Source organism: Trachypithecus francoisi, unplaced genomic scaffold (genome assembly GCF_009764315.1).
Source record: "Trachypithecus francoisi isolate TF-2019V2 unplaced genomic scaffold, Tfra_2.0 Lachesis_group5, whole genome shotgun sequence".
NCBI lineage: Eukaryota > Metazoa > Chordata > Mammalia > Primates > Cercopithecidae > Trachypithecus > Trachypithecus francoisi.
Window position 1 is genome coordinate 16554203 of NW_022681470.1, and position 21600 is coordinate 16575802.

The 21600-nt window shown below is 41.9% G+C and overlaps 1 protein-coding gene across 6 annotated transcripts in view; it reads right to left on the reverse strand.

The window, feature by feature from the left end:
• Positions 1 to 21600, reverse strand: part of DISC1 (DISC1 scaffold protein) — a 397938-nt gene that overhangs the window by 68067 nt on the left and 308271 nt on the right. For all 6 annotated transcript variants that reach the window (XR_004434336.1, XR_004434335.1, XM_033199716.1 and 3 more), the window contains one exon: positions 9936 to 9996. Coding sequence is in view for 4 of the 6 variants with exons in the window: in XM_033199716.1 (XP_033055607.1) it covers positions 9936 to 9996 (61 nt within the window). In the remaining 2 variants the exon portion in view is untranslated. The remainder of the gene's footprint in view (positions 1 to 9935; positions 9997 to 21600) is intronic.

Sequence of the window (21600 nt, forward strand, 5' to 3'; positions counted from 1 at the left end):
TCAAGAGGAAGGACACCTTTTATATTAATTACTGTGTCTGGTACTTCTGCTCAGGGTACCGAGAAGGGAAGAGTTGCCTCCGCCCCCCATGTTGTGGTCCAGATGGGAAGAGGCCAGTTCCAATTCGGGGTTGGTGGCTTCTTTTCTCGTTCTGAAGGAAAGACTTTCCTCAAACAGGGAGCTGGAATTCTAGAGGATGGAACTCTGCTTTGTTTTTCTGAAGAACTGCATGTAGATTTTTTGAATTGATCTGAGTACTCTGGAAACTAAATTCCGTCACAAGTGAATATTTCCTGGGAAAGTTATTTCTGAGTTAAAATTCACTACATGGGTTCTCAGAGAATGGAAAGTAGTATAATAACCAATAGGCCAATGCAGAAAAGTTAATTATAAATTATATCATTCACATTTTACACTGTAAAATGTTACTTAGTTTTACATACATATCAGTCAATACTTAATTGAGTATCTAGAATAGTGAACTACTATGGTGGTGAGTCTAATCCCCATCAAAATGTTACTAATGTTTTTCTTACCTTTGTTTTCCTTCCTTATTTTACTCTTTTTAATTCACGCCATTTTGTTATATATTATGCATTTTTTTCTCTGTGTATGTTTAGTTTATGCATTATTATTTTAAGCATACTGAAGATTTTTCTGATGAGATAAAATAAGGTAAAAGTTAAATGCAAAAATCAATGATTATAAAATTAAGGATCACATTTAACTTTGTAGAATTAAGTGCTTTATATTTTCTTACAGTTTGCATTTCAAACTGATGAGGTGATATAAATCATTGTTTCTCTTGTAAAATTGGTCAATATAGTTAAATAGCTTCAAAGTTCAAAAGTGTATAATCCAACAATGAATATCTTTATGGACACTGCTATGGTTTAATATTAGAACATAAGTAAAGGGATATTTTTTCAACACTCTCTAATTTAAACCGTGTGCACTCATCAGTAAGAAAATTATGAAACACCAATATTTGTTTCACAAATGATATACTTGTAATACTATATACATATAAAACATTTTTAAAGATAAAATATAAATGGATGAAATGGAAGCATAAAACAGAAATTATAATATGTTCTTCCCACACTCCAGTAAATTGTTTTGTGTGCACCTGTTTTGGAAACAATTGCTCCAATCTTTGACCCTAATTCCCATCTTCATTAGATTGAGAGCAGTTGGCAGTTGACAGTCTTTTTTGGCTATGACACACAGGCTCTGGGGGACTGGGGTAAGGGAACAGATCTTGGTCTTTGAGGTGTTGCTCACCCTGCTGGCCACCTCTGGACATTCATTAGCAGGGTGAGTTCACCTGGCTATTATTCCACATCAGGCTTCCTATTGAAATTTTAATAATTAAAAAGTAAACATTAGTTTTTAAAAAGAGAACTGGATCATCTTTGGAAAAATACATCAGTCTCTAAATTTCAAAGTAAATTTCAGATAAGACCATTGAGTTCTTGATAGTTCCTTCTAAAGCTAAGAATGGCCTCCAAGGAGGTATCCAACTACTTTCTTCTATGTTCAAAAGAGATTTAAATGATTTTTTGTTTGTCTTTGCTGATGATAAAAGTGTGAGACACACTGGAAACAAACACTTGAGGAACACACTAGAGTACAAGGAAGCAAACATCACCTATAATCCACTAAGTGCTCAAGAGTTTGTGGTCAAGGTTTTATGTTCAACTTCAGGAAAAAAAAAAAGTAGAGTTAGAATGAAGATATTCTAGAAAGAAGAGAAATATTCAAATTAGTCATGCATACAAGATTCCATCAGTTAAATGGAACCACTACACCCATCCTCACGGGGAGGGCTTGGCCCACTTGGGCCAGAGACATGAGTTTGCCATCCGGCATTAATGAATTCCTCCTATACAATGGTGAGAGATATAAGATCCATTTAAACAGGAACTCATCTACAAAGTAAGGACTTCTGAATATTTCATTTGACTCTTTAAAAAAGATAGATAACAGAGAATATGTAGTAATTGAGAAAATAAAAATTAAAGCAAGGTTTGTCTATAAGAGAAAACAAACTAGGAGAAAAAATTACACTTAACTACTAACCTCTGGAAACAATAAACTTGAAGAAGTGCAAGTAAGTTGGTCAAGCTCTTTAAGAGTAGTTTTTTCTATTCTATGATATACCAGTAAGATTTGATGGCAAGACAAATGGATTTGGGCACTGTATCTTCTCAGGTTGCCTTGACTTTCTGAATGTAAGAGTTGAGAATATAGTGTCAAGATAGCCAAGTTGCAAATAAATTTTCAAGGAAGAACAAGATAAAACTGCTATTTATCCACTCATTCTTGCATTAAGTACAATTGTCTGTTGACTACACGCCAAACAGCATGTCAACCACTTAGAATACAAGGAAAGTAAGGCATGGAAACCTTACAATACAACTTAGAATATAAGGAAGGTAAAGGCTCCATCTACAAGGAGCTCACAGTCTAAGAGAATTAGACAGACTGAGTGAACGCAACACATTCATGTAAGTGGCTACCACTATGGGTACCATGCAGGAAACAGCAGGAGGCCAGAAAGACTGTATAGAGAAGGACAATTGTGCTGAGTCATAAGAGTGAGTGTGAGCACAGGGGCTAGGTCAGGGAGGGCTCTGCAAAGATGCTGCTGTGGAGCACAGCTAACGTGGGGAAATGGGCTAGAATGGAGCATCAGTCACTTGGTGCAGGTGAGGATTACAGAGATGAGGTTGGACCAGTAGGCTGGAACCACCTCATGAAGAGCCCAAGAGGCAGAGAGGAGGAGGATATAACAAGGACTGTGGAATTTAGGCTGGATGTGAAGGGAGCCTAACAGGATGGTAAGAAAGTCATTCTGGCTGTGGGAGAAGAGCAGAGTAAACTGTTGTGAGCCAGGGGGGAAGACAGGCTGTTAGAAGATAATTTAATGGGCCAAGTTGCAAGTAGTAGTGATGGGAACAGAGAGGAAAGCCTCTATGGAATGACCAGGTAACTGACTGCAGCCACCCTCCTGGATATTTGGCTATACATAAGGAGAAGGAAGGATATCACTAAAACAGGTGGAAATTGGAAAAAAGATTCCACAAATGGAATCTCTCCTTTGTAGAAGGAGGAACAGGAATATATGCATCTAACTTATAACTCAGATGATTACAAGGCAAATCCTTGTTTAAACATACACTAAAAGTCCTCATGTAATATTTGCCCACTTTTGGCTTTGGGTTATGCAAGATGTGCTTTTGAACCACTGACTGCATCAGATACTTCCTAACTTTCTAATTCACTTGACGTGCTTGATAGAGAGTGGATCTTGAGTCCACATGAGTTTGCCTCAATATCTGGGCCTTCAGGTCTCTGTATACTTTGAGAGAGTAACAAAGATAGTGCTATCATTTGAATTTGTCCCCAAAGTGGTGACTAGCCAGATCTAGGTTTCTTAGCTCTGATCTTTAACGATATGCTCTCCAGCATTCTAATGGAAAAGGAGCAACCCATTCTGTTCTCAGCTGCTTCCTCTCTAAAATCCTGTAAGATCAAGACATGCTAAACAGGGGGAACAGGTAAAGATTTTCATCTTCTTTAATGGACAACTTGAGATGTTAATCAAGCAGTCACTAAGATGCACCATTGTGTCAGGTATTAAAACTGTTTTCCTATTGTAAAACGTTGATCCTCTTGGAAAGGAACTGTGAAGGCGACAGAGTCTCAGTGGAGGCCACAGAGTGTCTGAGAACAACCGTAACTACTGGGCTCCGTCACAGAGATCCTGACCCTCAGCAGACTTCTGCAGCATCCACTCTGGCCTCCTGTTCTGAAGTGAGAATAGAATTGCCTACTGCCAGAGGGGTTGCAGACTCCTAGTTGCTTTTTCTCTTCCCTGTTCCATTGTTTCTACCATACCAGTTCACATGAATCTGAGCCAGGCCTCCTAAGAGCTTGAAATAGCATGAAAAGGGCCTTCCAGAAGCAGGCTACAGGAAGGGCCAGCTACCGTTATGGTCATTTGAGACTGTGGCAGGATCCTAGGTAGCTAAGGTATGTGAGTCAAGAAGCCAGGGACAAGGTGGCTTTGCAACATCAGCAAGGCTGGAGAGGCAGAGAAAGAGGCTGGAGATGATAGAAGATGAGCTTAGGATGTTTCTAAATTATGTGCATCAATTCACATATTTATTCAATCATTCATTCAATACACGTTTATTGGGAACCCCTGTACCATCCAGCACTGGCAAATCACAGAGAATACAGTCCTGAACAAGGCAGACTTAATCTTATTAAGGGAGGAGACCACCCCTCATATTGTCTTATGCCCAATTTCTGCCTCCAAAGAAAGAAGAAGTAAAAACTAAAAGGCAGAAATGAAATCCACAAGCAGACAGCCCGGCGCCACACCCTGGGCCTGGTAGTTAAGAATTGACCCCTGACCTAATGGGTTCTGTTATCTATAGATTACAGACATTGTATAGAAAAGCACTGTGAAAATGCTGTCCTGTTCTGTTCTGTTCTAATTACCAGTGCATGCAGCCCCCAGTCACATACTCCCTGCTTGCTCAATCGATCACGTCCCTCTCATGTAGACCCCCTTAAAGCTGTGAGCCCTTAAAAGGGACAGGAATTGTTCACTCAGGGAGCTCGGTTGTTGGAGACGTGAGTCTTGTCAAAGCTCCCAACTGAATAAAGCCCTTCCTTCTTTAACTCAGTGTCTGAGGGGTTTTGTCTGTGGCTTGTCCTACTACATTATAATACCTGTCAAGGAGTACTTGGAAAGTGAGAATAAATCATTGCAAGCACATTACTCAGTCTTGATGAGTCAGGGAACGTTTCAGAGAGGAGAAATCTAAACCTTGAAGGCTGAATGGGAAGGCCTGGTGAGGGTGAGGGTGAGGGGTGGGCTGGGAGAGGCCCACCAGGCCACATGCAGAGGGGTGAGGGAGCAAGCTATGCTTGTGTGTCAAGGGCAAGGAGACCAGCCAGCCTCAGTCTACAGCATCTGACCCTCCTGAAGATGACTTCAAATCCCTAAGTATTGGGTTAACTATATGAAATTGTCATTTTTATAGGTCAAAAATGGTGAAATATCAGCAATTTCACATGGTTCAATCAAATACTTCCCTGGATGATACCCCTTAACCCTGTGCCCCTCTAAATTAGTTTCTCTCCAGAAAAAAAAAATGCAATGGCATTGGGAAGCATAAGGGAACAAGTATCAGCTGCAATAGGGTGATGATGGGGTGGTGATGGGTGATACTCAAGTACATGCAGAGGCCACATGGAAGAACGTCATGAACCATGGTAAGACATTTAGGCTTTATCCTTAGGACATCTGGCAGCCTTGTGCAATGACCAGACAGATATTTTAAGATGCTTACTCAAAACCACCTGGAGAAGGTGGTAAGAGGGCAACAGTGGAACAGCCAAGCAGGAAAAGTTGCTACTATGATCAGAAGAGGGGCCCACCCTGTCAGTGTGATAAAGGCAGGCTTGTGAGATACTAAAGAGGCAAGACTAACAAAACTCTCGAACTAAGTGAGAAAGGAAGTGGGGGAGCCAGCATGAGCCCATGGTGCCTGCCCACCCAGGCAGCCAGGTGGGTGGTGGGCCATGCATTGGGCTGGATGAAAAGGGGGAGGAGCTGACATGGAGGGAGAGAGGATGAGTTCCAGGCATGACTGTGGTAATTATGTATATAGGTTTTCATCTACAGTTCCTGACTCATAACTCCCACACCCACTGTTATTTCTCCTCTAGGCAGGTCATAAAAACTAAAAATATACCCTAATCTCCCCCCCGCCTTTCTGTCTTGGAGCTGGCCATAAAGAAATTCTCAGCTTTTATGTCAGCACCCTGCTGTTTTTGTTACTGTAGCCTTATAGTATAGTTAGAAGTTGGGTAACATGACGCCTCCAGCTTTGTTCTATTTGCTCAGGATTGCTTTGGATATTCAGCCTCTTTTATGGTTGCATCAGCCTTGGGAAAGAATTTATGCCCACATCCTCAAAAGCAATTGCAACAAAAACAAAAATTGACAAGTGGGACCTAATCAAACTAAAGAGTTTCTGCACAGAAAAATAAACCATCAACAGAGTAAACAGACAACCTACAGAATGGGAGAAAATATTCCCAAACTATGCATCTAACAAAGATCTAATATCCAGAATCTATAAGGAACTTAAACAATTTGACAAAGTAAAAACAAATAACTCTATTAAAAATTGGGCAAATACATGAATAGGTACTTCTCAAAAGAAGACATACACCGGGCGCGGTGGCTCAAGCCTGTAATCCCAGCACTTTGGGAGGCCGAGATAGGCGGATCACGAGGTCAGGAGATCGAGACCATCCTGGCTAACACAGTGAAACCCCGTCTCTACTAAAAATACAAAAAACTAGCCAGGCGAGGTGGCGGGCGCCTGTAGTCCCAGCTACTCCGGAGGCTGAGGCAGGAGAATGGCGTAAACCTGGGAGGCGGAGCTTGCAGTGAGCTGAGATGTGGCCACTACACTCCAGCCCGGGCGACAGAGCAACACTCTGTCTCAAAAAAAAAAAAAGAAGACATACAAGCAGCCAACAAAAATACAAAAAAAGTTTAACATCATTAATCATCAGAGAAATGTAAATCAAAACCATAATGACATACTATCTCACATTAGTCAGAATGGCTATTACTAAAAAGCCAAAAAACAACAGATGCTGGAGAGGTTGTGAAGAAAAGGGAACACTTATACACTGTTGGTGGTAATGTAAATTAGTTCAGTCACTGTAGAAGCAGTTTGCAGATTTCTCAAAGAACTTAAAACAGAACTACCATTCAACACAGCAATCCCATCACTGGGTATATATACCAGTGAGAATAAACCATTCTACCAAAAAGACACATGCACTCGCATGTTCATCACAGCACTATTCACAATAGCAAAGACATGGAATCAACCTAGATGCCTATCAATGGTGAATCGGATAAAGCAAACATGGTACATTTATACCATGGAGTACTATGCAGTCATAAAAATAATAAAATCATGTACTTTGCAGCAACATGGATGCAGCTGGAGGCCATTATTCTAAGCAAATTAATGCAGGAACGAAAAACCAAATACTGCATGTTCTCATTTGTAAGTGGGAGCTAAACACTGGGTACTCATGGATATAAAGATGGGAACAATAGATACTGGAGACTGACAGAGGAGGAAGGGAAGCAAGGATTGAAAACTAGTTCCAGGGGTACTATGCTCACTACTTGAGTGACAGGATCAATCACACTCCAAACTTCCACATCACACGATACATCCATATAACAAACCTATACATGTTGCCCCTGAATCTAAAATAAAAGTTGAACTTACAAAAAAGCAAGAAGGAAAGAAATTCTCTAACCTACCCTGTCTGACTGCAGGTCATAGACCCTCATCTCAGGAGCCCTGTCCCACACCTGAAGGAGGAAACCCTGCACAGAGAAGCTGAGGAATCTGAACAGACAAGTCCTGCTGGGTTTTCCCACTCAGTCTATTTGTGGTAGATCACACTTTCTGTCCAATCACATTGCCACATGGTTGTCCACACTTCAATCATGCCTACCCAGTGATGTCCCCATAAAAAGCCCAAGAGGAGGGGGTACAGAAAGCTTCCAGATAGCTGAATATGTGGAGGTTCCTTGAAGATGGTATGCCCAAGGAGGGCATGAAACCTTGGTGCCCCTTCCCCACAGCTCACCCTATGCACCTCTTCATCTGTATCCTATGTTATCTCCTTTATAATAAACCAGTAAATATAAGTGTTTCTCTGAATTTTATGAACAAGTCTAACAAATTAATCAAACCCAAGGAGGTGGTCATGGGAATCCCAATTTCTAGCTGGTTGGTCAGAAGCCCAGGCAAAATAACCTGGATCTGCCATTGGCATTGTAAGTGGGGCAGTCTTGTGGGACTGAGCCCTCAACCTGTGGCATCTGATGCTGTCTCCAGGTAGCTGGTGTCGGAATTGAGTTAGAGGACACCCAGCTGGTATCTGCGGCAGAACTGATTGCTTACGTTTTGGTGGGGAGAAACCCTCACGTATTTCATCACAGAAGCCTTCTGTGTTGATTATTGCATTGTGTGAGAACAGAGGAAAAGCAGTTTGTGTTTTTTCACTCAGAAGTGTTTGATCGGTTCTAATAGTAAAAAGAAGGAGGTAGTCAGGCACGGTGGCGCACAGCTGTCATCCCAGCACTTTGGGAGGCCAAGGCGGGTGGATCACCTGAGGTCAGGAGTTTGCAACCAGCCTGACTAACATGGTGAAACCCTATATCCACTAAATTAAAAAAAAAAAAAAAAATGAGCCGGGCAATGGTGGTGCTGCCTGTAATCCAAGCCCCTTGGGAGGCTGAGACAGGAGAATCGCTAGTACCTGGGAGGTTGAGGTTGCAGTGAGCCAAGATAGTGCCATTGCACTCCAGCCTGGGCAGTGAGTGAAACTCTGTCAGAAGAAAAGAAAGGAAAGGAGAGGAGAGGAGGAGAGGAAGCGGGGAGGAGAAGGAGGAAGGAAGGAAGGAAGGAAGGAAGGAAGGAAGGAAGGAAGGAAGGAAGGAAAGAAAGAAAAGGAAACCAAGGCATGTCTACTGCCAACCATGTGAATGCTTTACATATGGTATTTAAATTAACACACCAGTTGGGGAGGTAGGTACCCTTCCTCCAGTTATATAGCTAAAACAAAACAAAACAAAACAAAACAGACAAACAAAACTGAAGGTGAGTGCTTACCTGAGGTTAGGCAGTGTATATTTGGGAGAGCTGCAATTTAAATGGGCGTCTCTTTATCAATACCCATGTGCTTACGGCTACAACTTGCTGCCCAATAACCTAATGTACGGTGTGTGCTGTGCTGATGGCTACAACAATGGCAGCTGCAGTTGAGACCAAGAAGGATGTGCCAGAAATCTGTCCCGAACACACGGGAGAGGAGGAAGGCCAGACTCAGAGCGGAGCACCTGACCCAAGTACAAGCTCTCCTCATCCTGCTCACCTCTGCTAATCACCTGTGTCATAGACTCTCCCCAAGTCTAGGAGCATGGGAAGCAGGGAAAGATCAATCAGGGGTTTATAGGACTTCTTTCCAAGGATGAGAATAAATCCTGTAATGCCTTGCTTACCCTGAAGAGTAGGACTCTGCAAGGCAGGCCCTCTCAACATCTCTTAAGGGAAAAGCAGCATTTTAGCTCACGACAGTGTCCTAGCAGACAAAGGCTTAAGGCACAGCCTATCTAAAGAGTTACTTTACAAATTCCAAAATAGTAGCAAAATAGTCTCCATAAAACTAAATGACTTCCAGGAAAGAAAGCGTATATTCCACTCTAGTACTTGTTGCCTTAATTAGGAACAGATTCTGATGACTGGGATTTATTTTCCTAAGCACACATCCACAAAAGCCAGAAACATCTTGTCATGCTGCTGCATCCCTGACATTTCTCAAAGACAAATTCCTAATTGGGTCTTAAAAAAAAACAACCAGAAATTTTCATGCTGATTTTGATTCAGGATTCAAAACAGAACCCAAGACGTGCATTTCTATATTATTCCAAACCATGTATAAACTGCCTTAAAATCCTGAAGACTCCCTTCAAACACTAAAGTTTAAAAAAGGGAAAAACAGACTAAGAAATGAATTCTGAATTTAATGTAGCAAAGAAGATTCTTCTCTTTCTTATGGAACACGAAAACTATCCGGTGATCTCCCCAAGACCCTTTTAAACACCTTAATCTACTTACTTTTTAAAAGACAAGATGAGGGCTGGCACCTGCTCTTACACTTATGGGGTTCAAAAGGCTTTTTTTTGTGTCTTTCTTTGTTAATTTATTAGAGAAACTGGTGAGCCTTTTTCATTGATTTAACTAAATTTTGTTATAATAAAGAATCTAGATGTGCCACGGAGTCTGAAATACAGAAATTATTATCCTTACCTGCACAGTTGATCCTTAAGTGTTTCCATGTACTTCATAGTATTTTCCTTCACACTGGTTTCTGGGGGAAAAAAGGAAATCCAAAGTGAATGCAACTGCAGTCACAATTGAACAAAAACCATTCAACTAAAAGCTCAAAGCCAAAGGACTGAGGTCAAGCCACTAGTAATCGTAACATTCTATAGTTGGAAAACAGTCAAATCCATTGGAGTGGCTGCCTGAAGTCATGAGTTGGGGAGGATTCTGGGCCTCTGAGTGTCTCTGCAGGAGAAAGTCAGAGGCTGGAGGAACAGAGCTGAGCCAGCCTCGCTATAGTCTTTCAAAGGCAGCTCACTGATAGTCTATCACTGGACGATGTGTGCTCTGTCTCCTACCTTTCCCAACTGATAGCCATGGGCTCGGTTGTCCAATACAGGGAAAGAGAACCTGACAGTGTAATGATTCCCATCCTACAGATGAACCAGAAGAGCCTCACTACAGGTAGAGGAGGATTGTGGACCCTTTCACTGAGAAACAAACAAAAACATGGGATTCTGCCAGTAACTAGAAAGCAATTGCTCAACCTCCAATGAGTGATGAGATCAGCTACTCTTCAAGACAAACTCAGCGCTTCCTAATTACCAAATGTTGAAGGAATGAATGATTGCTATGGTTCGACAGATCAAAGAGGCACTTTATGGATAAAAGAGATTTGATATACTTTGAACAAGTTCTCCCCTTTTGCTCATCTGAGGAATGAAGGTGCCTTCCTCTCAAGGTGATAACTAACAGACATGCACACCAAGTGCCTGGATAACACCTGTAGCCAAGGGGTTTTTAGCAAATGGTGGCTGGAATGATCAATGATGCTGCCATGTCTATTATTAGTATTGTTATTGTTATCATGGGTTTTATCATTGTTTTTATTCCAACCTTTATTCTGAAGGATTATTTATGCCAAAGGGCTCATGTAGTCTCAAGTTGGGGAATGTGGAAACACAGAAGCCAGGCTGCCCAGATTGACGCTACTAGAGTGGATTCTTGGACTTCTATTTCAGTCAACACGTATGTGTAAGGTGAGGGACAGTGGAACTGGAAAAAGTACCCTGACATTCCCCATAAAGAAACTAAATATTTAGATGGAAATTAAAACAATTACACATTCTGGTTCATTAGTCCATAAAAGGTAAAAAGAGATATTTACACAATGAAAACAACTGTTTAAGTTGCTATCTTTTCTTACTGACTTATGCTTGTTTAACACACACACTTAGTTGTGCTAGCTGGAGCAATTATTGCAAGTTCCAAATGCCCCAACCAGAAACGCGTCTCTGTTTCACATGCCATACATATTTATGTGCCACACACTGTTCTAGGCATGTGGGATAGCTCAGCAGTGAGGGATGCTAAAGAATAAACATAAAAATTCCATAGAACATTAGAAGGTGATAATGACAATAAGGATTCAAGGGGAAAACAAAGACAGCAAGCGAAACGGGGCTGTAGAGTGGTTAGGAAAGGTATCACCGGGGAAATGATACTCCCTAAAAGTTTGCAGAGGGAGGGAAGAGGGAGTCAACAAGCATCCGGGGAAGAGTCGAAGTCATCCTGGGAAGGGGGAGTCGACAGGCATCCTGCGAATGGAGTAGGCAGTCTGAAGGCCCCAGGGCAGGAGCACAACCGTGTGCTCCAGCGAGTGTGGCCAGAGCCCAATGTTCCATGGGGAGAAAAGATGAAGGCAGAGAAACAACCCAGGTCCAATCACGCAGGCCACTGTGGTAAACTATAGTCTCAAAATGGCCACAGCAATATTTCTGGTACCACATACTCTTCCAGAACCTTGCCACTCCCTATCAAGAGGTAAAGTATATTTCCCTCTTCTTGAATGTGGTCAGGCTGAGACTGCTCCAACCCACTGAGTACGATGGAAGGTATTCTGTAACTCTTCTGAGGCTACAGTCCAGTTTCCACCTGGCTTTCTGTCCTGGGAACCCAGCCACCATGTTGTGAGGAAGCCCAAGCCACATGGAGAGGCCCCGTGTAGGTGCTTCAGCTGAAAACCCGGGTGATGGTCTTAGACTACATCCAGCACCAATCTCCAGATATCTGAGTGAATGAGCTTTCAGGTGGTTAGTGCCCTTGAGTCTGAGGGATCCAGACACCACAGGATGGAGACAAGTCCCCCCACGGTAAGCTGTCTGAATTCCTGACTCACAGAATTTTGCACATAATAAATGGTGATGTTAAGTCATTCAGTTTGGGGATGTTTTGTTGCACAGCTGTAGTAACTAGAAGGCCACTGTCAGGATTTTGAGTGTTCTGAGTGGAATGGAAAAACACTGTAGAAGAAAAACATGAGACTGACCAACAGCTACTATGTTGAGAATACACCATAGGGGAGGATGAGGTGGAAGCAGAAAGATATAGACGAGGTTAGTGCAATCATCCAGGAAAAGATGATGAGGATGTGGAGGAGGAAAAGTAGAATATTTTTCTCACCCATCACCAGGGTCATGGCTGACACCCCTATAACAAAAGACAGGTTAACAAGAGAAAGGCATGACAAATTTATGTAACCAAAGTTTTATGTGATATAGGAGCCTTCAGAGATGAAGACCTCAAGACCCAGAGAAAACTGTCTATTTTTGTGCTTAGGTTCAATGAAGCATATGAAGAATGGACAGCTATGTAGAAACGTGATTGGACAAAAAGCATATGATCTAATGGTGATAAACTGGAGCTCAGCATGGCCTGTTTGTTCAGAATCTTCTTGGCCTCTGTGTAGTATTCCTTCCCTCCAGGTGAGGGGGCAGGGCAACTGTCACATAAGGGTCTTACGCTCACTTTTCAGGGAAGGTAACCAACAGACTCCTTTAAGATCAGCTCTCACACAGAAAGACAGCGGATGGTCAGAGTGACCTTTCTGCTTCTGCTGTTTTCTCAGTTTCCAAGGTGCTGTACTTTGTAGTATCATGTTCTATGTCCCAACAGGGACTTAAACTAGTGCATTAGTAGGAGTTAGTGATAAGTGGGTAGATTTTAGATATATTTTAAAGGTAGAGACAATAGCTTTCCTAGTGGGTCAAATGTCAGGTGTGAGAAAAAGAAAAGTTGGCTGGGCGCGGTAGCTCACGCCTGTAATTCCAGCACTTTGGGAGGCCGAGGCAGGTGGATCACCTGAGGTCAAAACCAGCCTGGCCAACATGGTGAAACCCCATCTCTACTAAGAATACAAAAATTATCTGGGTGTGGTGGTGGGCACCTGTAATCCCAGCTACTCAGGAGGCTGAGACAGGAGAATTGTTTAACCTGGGAGGCGGAGGTTGCAGTGAGCCGAGATCACGCCACTGCACTCCAGCCTGGGCAACAAAGAGCCAAATTCTGTTTCAAAAAAAAAAAGTCAAGAATGACTACAGATTTTTACCCTAAGCCACCAGAAAAAAAACAGAAATTGCTATCAACTGAGATGGGAAGAATGAGAAATGAAACTGGTTGGGGAGACAAGAATTTAGCTTTGGATTTGTTAAATTTGAGAAGTTTTTAGACATTCAGTGGAGATGTCACGTGTGAGGTTGGATATCTGAGTCTGGAGTTTGGGAAAGTTCTGGAACAGAGACATTTGGGATTGGCATTTGAAGGAATAAGACTGGACAATATCACTGAGGAAGTGGGAGTAACTTAAGAAGCCCTTGCTGATCATAGGCAATGCACCATTTATATTGTGATAGCACCTTCCATCCAATGGACAAAAACAGACAGCACCCCCCGAGGAAAAGAAAGCCATATTCTTATGTTTAAAAATAGTCTAGATGTCTATGAAGCTAATCACTTTGTTAAGAAACTGAATGCTAAGTACTTGCCTCATCTCAGTGTCTGAAGCACCAGTTGATGATACGCTGGACCTGCACGAGAACTTCCAGGCAGAGCCATGGGCTTTTCTACTTGCCTGGAGCCTGCCATCTAAGGAGAATGCTATGTTGAACTATTACTTTCATTGGACCCAACCTATGTCCCAGCCAGACAGCCTAAAAGTACCTTGCACGTATTCACTAAGTTGACTCACAACCTTCAAGACAGGCCAAGACTGTAGACAAGGAGTTTAGATTTTAAACTTCCTAAAAAATACACCCACAGACACAGTGACTGAGAATAGAGCTCACCTTTTCCTCTCTTCTTACTTCCCTCCTCTTCCTTTCTTCCCCACCATTTTAGGCCCGATAGAGCAGGGACCTGTGAGAATGGTGATGGTAGTAAGGCAAGGTTCCAAGAAGCAAAGAGGGCACTCAAGGAAATGCCGAATACAAAAGGAAATGCTACGAAACAAACAAGATCAGAGGACTGCAGGCCTCCTGATCAGGAAGAAGCAGGAACACATTAACTGCTTCTGTTTATTAAGGGAATCTGATATCCAGATTCAGGCCATGATATCAGAGTGGAATTCATCAATTAGTTTGATGAATCCAATTAAACAAAAACTTGGATTAACGGATTGATAATTAAATGCCATAAATCAGTAAACACAGTAGAGTGCATGAAACAAACACACATCACGCTACAGGAGTTCAATCTGGGTCCTCCCTCACGCAAGACCCTATACTTGGCACTAATTAAATATAAAAAGGACATAGCTTCCAGAGACACAGAGATAGCTGTGGGGCCAGCCTCTTTAACACTGATTTCTCACTGGAGTGCACAGCAACATTTTCCATAAATATTCATCATAACCAATAATCCAAAAATATCCCTATGAGTCTGATGGGAAAAAAAAATAACCAACCTACCCAGCAACAGCTTTTTCAGTGTAAACACGGAAGTTGGAAGGTAGAAGATGTCAACACGGAAGTAGAAGAATGTTAAGTGGGAGGAAGTCCAACTAGGTTTCAATGCATTGTATCCCTTGCATAATAAAGGGACAGCAGTATTTGACATGAAAATAGCATGGGAAATGAGTAACACCCAGGCAGACTTGCTATCAGATTGAATGGACCAGTGACTTGAAGAAACTCCAGCCCCACCACCCTCAATTAATAAGGAAGACATGCTCAGATGGGGTCAGTATGATACGATCTCACCTTTGAAAATGGAAGCCAAAGGGACCTCCCCAGTTTAGCATTAATGGTAGTTTGTCAAACATTAGCCATGTTATTGGAATTTTCTAAATTAACATTAAGTACCAAGTGAGACCTGGCCTACATTTACGAAAATAAGTCATCAGATTTCAAAGATCAATATTCAAGAATCTATTTAGATAAAATTAACTCCCACTTAGTAAAATCTTTCAGAAGGAAGATGTGAAAGATAAAGAAGAAATTTTAGAACTCTGAGAAATTTTCAAATAGCTAAGGTATTATGCCGTCTTCGAGTGAATGAAAGGACTTTTGTTTGGATAATTAAATCATGCATGAGGATGAAGAGGTAACATAATCCTGAAAAGACCCAGGAAAGTCAGCAATACCGGAAAACGGACCTGCAGCTGGAATATCTTGGCAGGTGGGATGGCACAAGATTGTTTCAGTTCTTGAAAGATGGTAGATTCTTTCTATGAAGTCCTACATGAGTGAAATTTCACACTGAAGGGCAAAATGGAAATATCAACCATGAACCCCTAAAACCTAGAGAGTTTTGTCTGCTCATACACAAATGACATTGACTGTCACATTGGAGACCCAGTGTGTGGACACACGTGATACCGATTTAGCTACCATTTTACCAAGCACTTTCTTTTGCAAGACCTGTTTTAAACACCTTATTCTAAACATGAACTAAATAACAGTATCAATGAAGCAGCTCTATCATTATCACCATTTTACAGTTGGTGAAATGGAGCAGCAGTAAGGTTCAAAGTCACGCTGCCAGTGAGGGATAGTTCCAGAGCTCATTGTTACAAAACACATGACTTCAACTTTATATAACATGAGAGCAGTCAGTGCACACTGAATTAATGCATGTGAAATCTCAGCACTAACAAAATGAAGCAGGTGTTCAAAGACAGTAAATTCAGGAGAGGCCAAAGGCTGTGCTGTAAAAAGTCAGAGTTATAAAGAGTACTGACCATTGCAAAGATGAGCCATCAATAAATGAAAACCTCATTGTCTGTAAAATGTAGGGAAGAATGCTAACAGTATATCAGCATAAAACAAATCAACATTGTGTAAAATAAGTTTATATATATACATACACATACACGTATATATGTGTATATATATGTGTATGTGTGTGTATATATACATATGTATGCATACATATAAATATGAAAGAGAATAGGCCAAGTTGATTTCAAAGTAGGTTGCAATGAGAAAATGATTAATAACTTTCTAAAGCATATATCTACCCTGGCTCATTCTCCCCAGTGAGAGGTTAATTGTGTGATTTTACTAAAAGATTTTGATTTGCATGTATAAATTTATTTATTTGCAGCATTTCTCTGCTATCATCTATATGTGGTAGTTCTAGTTTAGCTAGAACTCTCAAGAGAGGACTTCTGAGTTCAACAGAATTCAGTCCTTCCCAGGCTTTTGACTACTCAATATAAATTCTCTAGATCCGAGCCCAATAAATGCATCATTACCAAATTAGCAAGAGATTCATTTCTCATTGTCAGGGCATCGTTCAGTATGTTGTTGTTAATTCTCTGTCTCTTTTTCTCTGATGTTGATAAGATGTTTATGGATAGAAGGAAAAGTATTAGATACGAGTCCTACAGATTTAAGAAGTGGTAACAGGGAAAGGGTTTCTCTTTGGAGTTACACCTGACTGTCATTCATACATTAATCTAATGTTTTTTCTTTTTCTCTTTTTTTTGAGACAAGGTCTTGCTCTGTCACCCAGGCTAAAGTGCAGTGGCGTGATCACAGCTCACTGCAGCCTTGAACTCCTGGGCTCAAGTGATCTTCCCACCTCAATCTCTTGAATAGCTGAGACTTGAATAGCTGAGACAGGTGTGAACCACTGTGCCCAGCTAGTTTTTTTTTTTTTTTTTTTTAATTTTTTTGTAGAGATGAGGGCTCGCTTTGTTGCCCAGGCTGGTCTCGAACTTCTGGCCTCAAGCAGTCCTCTCACTTCTACTTCCCGAAGTACTGAGATTACAGGCGTGAGCCACCACACCCTGCCTCTAATGTTCCTTAAATGCCTACCACATGCCAGACTCCATGTTAGGCACTGGGGCCACAGAGATGAATATCATGCTACCCACGGGCTTAAGAAAATCAGGCTTGGTAATAGAAAGAGTCGCATCATTAGATGACTAATAAAAGCAACAAGTTAGATTCCATAATAAAAGCAGCAGTCATGCTCGAAGCATCATGGAGGGAGATTTGGCCCAGCTTGAGGGGGTTTAAACATGACTCCCTGAGGAAGTGACTGAGTTAGAGATCTTAAAGGATTTTCCATGCTAGCTGATGCAGGAGGAGGCATGGATAATCCAAAACAGCAGGTGCACATAAAATAAGATTTGTGTTTTAGAATAGCAGGCATTTCATGTCATATCATTTTACCTTCCCAAGTATTTCCAAATCGTTTCCCTCCAAGCTTACTTTATGATTACTAGATGTACTACATGATCCCATACCAAAGGAAGACGGAGTAGCTACAGGAAATCAGCCTGTCGGAAAGCACAGGCTCTGCACTTCTACCACTGCCCTAATAGCCATACTTGAACGTGAAGGTAAGATTAACTCATTCTTCCAGCTTTTCACCTTTGAGTAACGCGAGTGAGAATGTTGAGTTATAGTAAGTAAGTTCATGCTGGCAGAGGTACCCAAAGAACAGAGACTGAAAAAGTGTTTTCAGAACTGGCACATCATCCTGTGACTCAGTTGTCCATGAAAAAAGTAAAATCAATTATTGTGAACTATGTTGATGCCTCCGCTTCCACTGTTTTGTCCTGTGGGGTGGTGTGTGACTGTCGCTTCTCAGCGAGTCACCACCCCTCAGAGAGTTCTGCCCCATTGCCCTTGAACTCTGGAGCACATCTCAAAGACTTGTCTGTCTTGATACTCATGTAGGTAGACACAGCTCCTTGCTTAGACAGGGAGAAAGAGCGGGCAGGAAGAGGGAAATGAGAAATGAGTAAGGAAGCTCCACCAGGTTTAAAAATGTTTGCTATGTGGCGAGTGCTTATAGCAGATAAAGCCCAGGTTCCGATTTTACCTGCTGTGCCTGTCACTAGTTAATTGGGTATCATCTAATATAGTAATTCTCACTTTCCCAGTTCAGACCTGCTCCTACATGCAATCTCCTGATGCCCTTGAAGCACACAGCCTAATAAATCAGCACAAGTCAATGACAAGAAAAACCAAATGCTTGCGGTATGGAAAGCAGGTCAGTAAAAAGCTAACACTATCAGTTCCAAGCAGGTTCACTTCACAGCCTCCCACTCACGTGCCCTTGTCAAATGCTTTTTCTAAATGGAAAGACAGGCCAACTTTTCTCAGCAATCCCTGCTGACAGCAGCAGGCATATCTGGGTTTGCTTTCTTGCTTTCTGGCGCATATAACTGAAAGAGTTGTGACCTGGAGATTAATTTACAGTATTTTTAAAATTGCTTAGAATGCCTATTTACTGCCTTACCTAGTAGTGTGCAACTGAGAATATGCAGTCTCATTCTTTGATTCTTTCTCCTATTATTTCCCTGAAACACAGGCATCACACACACACACACACACACACACACACACACACTTTTTTTTTTTTTTCATTCTTTTTGATTGACAGAAGAAAGAAAATTTGGGACTTTGTTTTAAAAGTGAAATACTGTCTTCTTAAACAACTTGTGTTTAAAACCAGCCCCAATCCACACTTGATCTTCTTAAGCTAGGAAAAGTGAGCTCACACTGAGTGCTGGCAGGATGCTTCATGTGCGTCATTATTTTGTTTAATTCTCACAATAACTCTCTAAATCCCTTTTGAGGATAAGGAGACTGAGGCTGCGAGAAGTTATTTCAAGGAGTAAATAAAAAATTCAGACCCACTTGGGTTTTATGCCAAAGGTTCTGTTTTTACAAATACACAATATTGTTGCCCAGTTGTGATGAAACATAATTTATGAATTTCACTGAGGGAATTTCGCAAAAGGAAAGAATTTACTTTTCCCTCTAAAGCAGAGGCTTTTCATATGCAACTGTTAAAAGACACAAGAGCTTGTGGGTCTGATGGTTGGTTTGAGCTGTTGCTGTTGGGAGAGACGTGGGGCACTAGCACGAAGACGTAGTTTGTGCTCAGTGGCGAAAGATGGCACTCCCCGAAGGCAGCCAGATCCGGACTACACCGTGTTTTCCAGGCTGGAGGTGCCCTCCTCAACTGCCTTACGAAGTTCCCAAGCAGCCAGCCCAAATACTACCTGCTCCTTACGCCGAAGGGATTTGGCAGGAAAAAGGCCAAATTGGCCACGCGGAGGCACAAAGTGAGGTCAGAACAACTTCCCATTTGACAAAAGCCTTTCGTTGGCTATGAGGTTCCAATCATCACTCCATGCCTTACTCCCACCCCAAAACACACACATGCTGTCCACATCCAGGCACTGGCCCTCACCCCTACGTGGCCTCACTGTGCCTGACTGGGCACCTCTTGCTTATAAACATAGTTTCATTAGAGGCCAAAGATGCTAAGACAACGTGCCCCGGCTAGTAAGACACACACAGAGGTCTCCTCTCCTTTAATACGCGGGTGATAGATACGTGGGTGATGAACAAGTATGTGTAAAAAATTAACACAGGAAGGCCAGGCGCGGTGGCTCATGCCTGTAATCCCAGCAGGCGTTTGGGAGGCCAAGACAGGTGGATAACGAGGTCAGAAGATCGAGACCATCCTGGCTAACATGGTGAAACCCCGTCTCTACTAAAAATACAAAAACTAGCTGGCCATGGTGGCACGCGCCTGTTGTCCCAGCTACTTGGGAGACTGAGGCAGGAGAATCTCTTGAACCTGGGAGGTGGAGGTTGTAGTGAGCCGAGATCGCGCCACCCCACTCCAGCCTGGGCGACAGAGTTGAGACTCCATCTCAAAGAGAAAAAAAAAGATTACACAGGAAAAATGCAAATGATTGAGTATCTGCTTCAATCTAGAATAGCACTTAGACATACCCAAGAGGGGCCCCTGCCATGGGCATCATGCTAGAGAACCCTCGCTTCTAGATTCCTCTAGACTGCCCCTTTGCATGGTGAGGCGGTCACATGGCCAAAAGATTTGCCCTTTCAATTCTGCTCTGTGTTCTTGGTACTCAGAATTTCCTGCCCAAATGTCTCTGGGAGCACTTCTTCTTCTTCTTCTTTTTTTTTTTAATACTTTAAGTTCTGGGGTACATGTGCAGAACGTGCAGTTTTGTTTATTAGGTATACACGTGCCATGGTGTTTTGCTGCACCCATCAATCTGTCACCTATATTAGGTATTTCTCCTAAAGCTATCCCTCCCCTAGCCTCCCACCACCCGACAGACCCTGGTGTGTGATGTTCCCCTCCCTATGTCCATGTGTTCCCATTGTTCAACTCCCACTTAAGAGTGAGAACATGTGGTGTTTGGTTTTCTGTTTTTGTGATAGTTTGCTAAAAATGGTGGTTTTGAGCTTTATCCATCTCCCTGCAAAGGACATGCACTTATCCTTTTTTATGGCTGCATAGTATTCCATGGTGTATATGTGTCACATTTTCTTTATCCAGTCTGTCATTGATGGGCATTTGTGTTGGTTCCAAGTCTTTGCTATTGTGAATAGTGCCGCAATAAACATATGTGTGCATGTGTCTTTATAGCAGAATGATTTATAATCCTTTGGGTATATACTCAGTAATGGGATTGATGGGTCAGTGGTATTTCTAGTTCTAGATCCTTGAGGAACTGCCATGCTGTCTTCCACAATGGTTGAACTAATTTACACTCCCACCAACAGTGTCAAAGCATCCCTATTTCTCCACACCCTTTCCAGCATCTCTTGTTTCCTTTTTAATGATCGCCATTCTAACTGGCATGAGAGGGTATCTCATTGTGATTTTGATTTGCATTTCTCTGATGGCCAGCGATGATGGGCATTTTTTCATATGTCTGTTGGCTGCATAATTGTCTTCTTTTGAGAAGTGTCTGTTCATCTCCTTTGCCAACTTTTTGATGGAGTTGTTTTTTTCTGTTAAATTTGTTTAAGTTATTTGTTGATTCTGAATATTAGCCCTTGTCAGATGGATAGATTTGCAAAAATTTTCTCCCATTCTGTAGGTTCCCTGTTCACGCTGATGATAGTTTCTTTTGCTGTGCAGAAGCTCTTTAGTGTAATTAAATCCCATTTGTCAATTTTGGCTTTTGTTGCCATTGTTTTTGGTGTTTTAGACATGAAGTCTTTGCCCGTGCCTATGTCCTGAATGGTATTGCGCGGGTTTTCTTCTAGGATTTTCATGGTCTTATGTTTAAGTCTTTGATCCATTTTGAGTTGATTTTTGTATAAGGTGTAAGGAATGGGTCCAGTTTCAGTTTTCTGCATATGGCTAGTTAGTTTTCCCAACACCATTTATTAAATAGGGAATCTTTTCCCCATTGCTTCTTTGTGTCAGGTTTGTCAAAGATCAGATGGTTATAGATGTGTGGTGTTATTTCTGAGGCCCCTGTTCTGCTCCATTGGTCTATATATCTGTTTTGGTACCAGTACCATGCTGTTTTGGTTACTGTAAGCTTGTAGCATAGTTTGAAGTCAGGTAGCATGATGCT